The sequence below is a fragment of the Aplysia californica genome, unplaced genomic scaffold (genome assembly GCF_000002075.1).
Source record: "Aplysia californica isolate F4 #8 unplaced genomic scaffold, AplCal3.0 scaffold00052, whole genome shotgun sequence".
NCBI lineage: Eukaryota > Metazoa > Mollusca > Gastropoda > Aplysiida > Aplysiidae > Aplysia > Aplysia californica.
Window position 1 is genome coordinate 1,481,243 of NW_004797322.1, and position 1,961 is coordinate 1,483,203.

General features: G+C 43.3%; 1 protein-coding gene across 1 annotated transcript in view; it reads left to right on the plus strand.

Moving 5' to 3' along the window:
- Nucleotides 1-1,816, plus strand: part of LOC101846197 (endonuclease G, mitochondrial) — an 8,154-nt gene extending 6,338 nt beyond the window's left edge. Inside the window, exon 5 of the mRNA XM_005092771.1 lies at nucleotides 1,007-1,816. Within this exon, the coding sequence (XP_005092828.1) occupies nucleotides 1,007-1,222 (216 nt within the window). The 3' untranslated portion in view covers nucleotides 1,223-1,816. The remainder of the gene's footprint in view (nucleotides 1-1,006) is intronic.
- Nucleotides 1,817-1,961: the final 145 nt, after the last annotated feature.

A 1,961-nucleotide genomic window follows, 5' to 3' on the forward strand; every position in this document is an offset into this window, starting at 1 on the left:
CTGGTAGCCTGGCCGCCGTTACCAGACTACAGACCCAACCAATCAGTCAGTGGTGTCTTGTGAGGTGGGGCTTGGGCTGGAACCTCAGCCCCACCTGGTTTTCTTCACTTTATAAGTTACTCCTCTGACTCTTTTTAACTTTTAAGCCCCGCGCTTTAACTTTAAGTTCCCACGGACTGACACTGAATATGAGGCATTGACCTTGCATGGCTTAAGGCCAAGATGACAAAGCAACGACATTTTCCACACCCACGAATTGAATTCAGGTCTCCTGCGTGCAACAGCAAAACCCCATAGAGTAGACACAATTCAGATCATTTGATTTAGGAAACAGGCCATTTTTTAACCCTGCCACTGGCAGTGCCAGGGCCAATGTGTTGAGTGTACTCAAATGGAAAATAATTCTAAATTTTGTTCCCATTACTTACAAAAATATTTTAATGTATTTTTAAACACCCACTAACAAACTTAAATCACGATTTAGGAGGCAGGCTTTCCACCCCACCTGTCAAAGTCAATATGTGAGGCAGCGTAGTGAGAGGGACACTTTCATTACTTCCAAACAGAAAGCCCCAGATCTTCAAAAATTTACTCCCACTCGAGAATCAAACTTGGGTCTCCTATGCAAACAGACACCAGTTTTCCAGTCGCAATCAGATGTGCTGTTGTTATGTTAACTCAATTGCTATCTTTCTTGACTGTGGAGTATGTGAAGCAATAATAATATTAATAGCCAAAGATGCTGAGAAGAAACCTGTCGTCCTTATCTATCCTCTTTCTCTTTGTATGTTATTCTCTAGTAACAAGTCAGATCATCGACAATCATATGGCCTATTTGTTGCAAAGTGCCGTGATACTCTTACTAAAACTAAACTAAACACCTCGAGGACTCCCCCCCCCCCCCCCCACACTCACAAATCACAAGCAATACACACACATACACACACACACACACACACGATAGAAATAACCCAAAACAACTCAATATCGACTCCACCGTACCCAGGTGATCATCATTGAGAGCCATGACGGAAACCTGGAGCTGGAGTCTTACATGATGCCAAACGTCACCCCGGAGGAGGGAGCGGAAGTCAACCTGGACGACTACCTGACCCCGCTGTGCCAGATCGAGCACGCTTCCGGTCTCATCTTCTTCCCAGAGAAGAAGGTCTGCTTCACTAGCAACAACAAGAGGAGAGGTGCCCGTCTCCACGCGCTATAAACTTGCAGCAATAAATCATAGAACATGTATTTCGCCGTCAACTTTCCCCTAAACCATTCGTCGTCACTGATGTATTTCGCAATCTTGTCCATATAAATTTGGATCACGACGAACAGCTGCATCATGATCTACGAACAGTTAAAATTCAAACCAGCGTGATAACGACTGTGTCTGCCTGTGATGAGTGAGCTATTCCCTGATGTTGGGTTTCCTCCCCGAAGAAATACTATGAAGAATAATTTCAAGAGCAATATCTCATTTATGGTGCGGCATCTTCTGAGGCAAGATTTTGAGACTTGACTCAAAAACGTGCTGTGAGCCTGGCTTGCGTCGTATCGCTTAATTTCACCATCTAAGTCTGGATTCACATCTGCTATGATGGATACAAGTCCTTTACCTACACTGAAAAAAGAGATCTAGGTGGGAGTGATTATTTCCATAACGCCATGAGCATTAGTGGGCTTATTTCTACTTAACAAATGGCTGCCTGGCCCACACTTATCAGTGTGCAACATCAAAAAGAGGCTTTTTGTAGCATCAATAAATTATAGAACAAATGTCGTCTTTAGATAAACCAGTGCCTTTCAAAACATGCATATTGTATTTTTGTTTGAATTTTTCACAAGCTTTGATGTTTCGTTTTCGTTTCTCTTTTTATATCTGCTGACGTTTCATGTTCATTTATGGAGGATGCTCTGGTGGGTGGTTAGCGGGTGCTTTGGAGCGGTCTGCTCCTTCT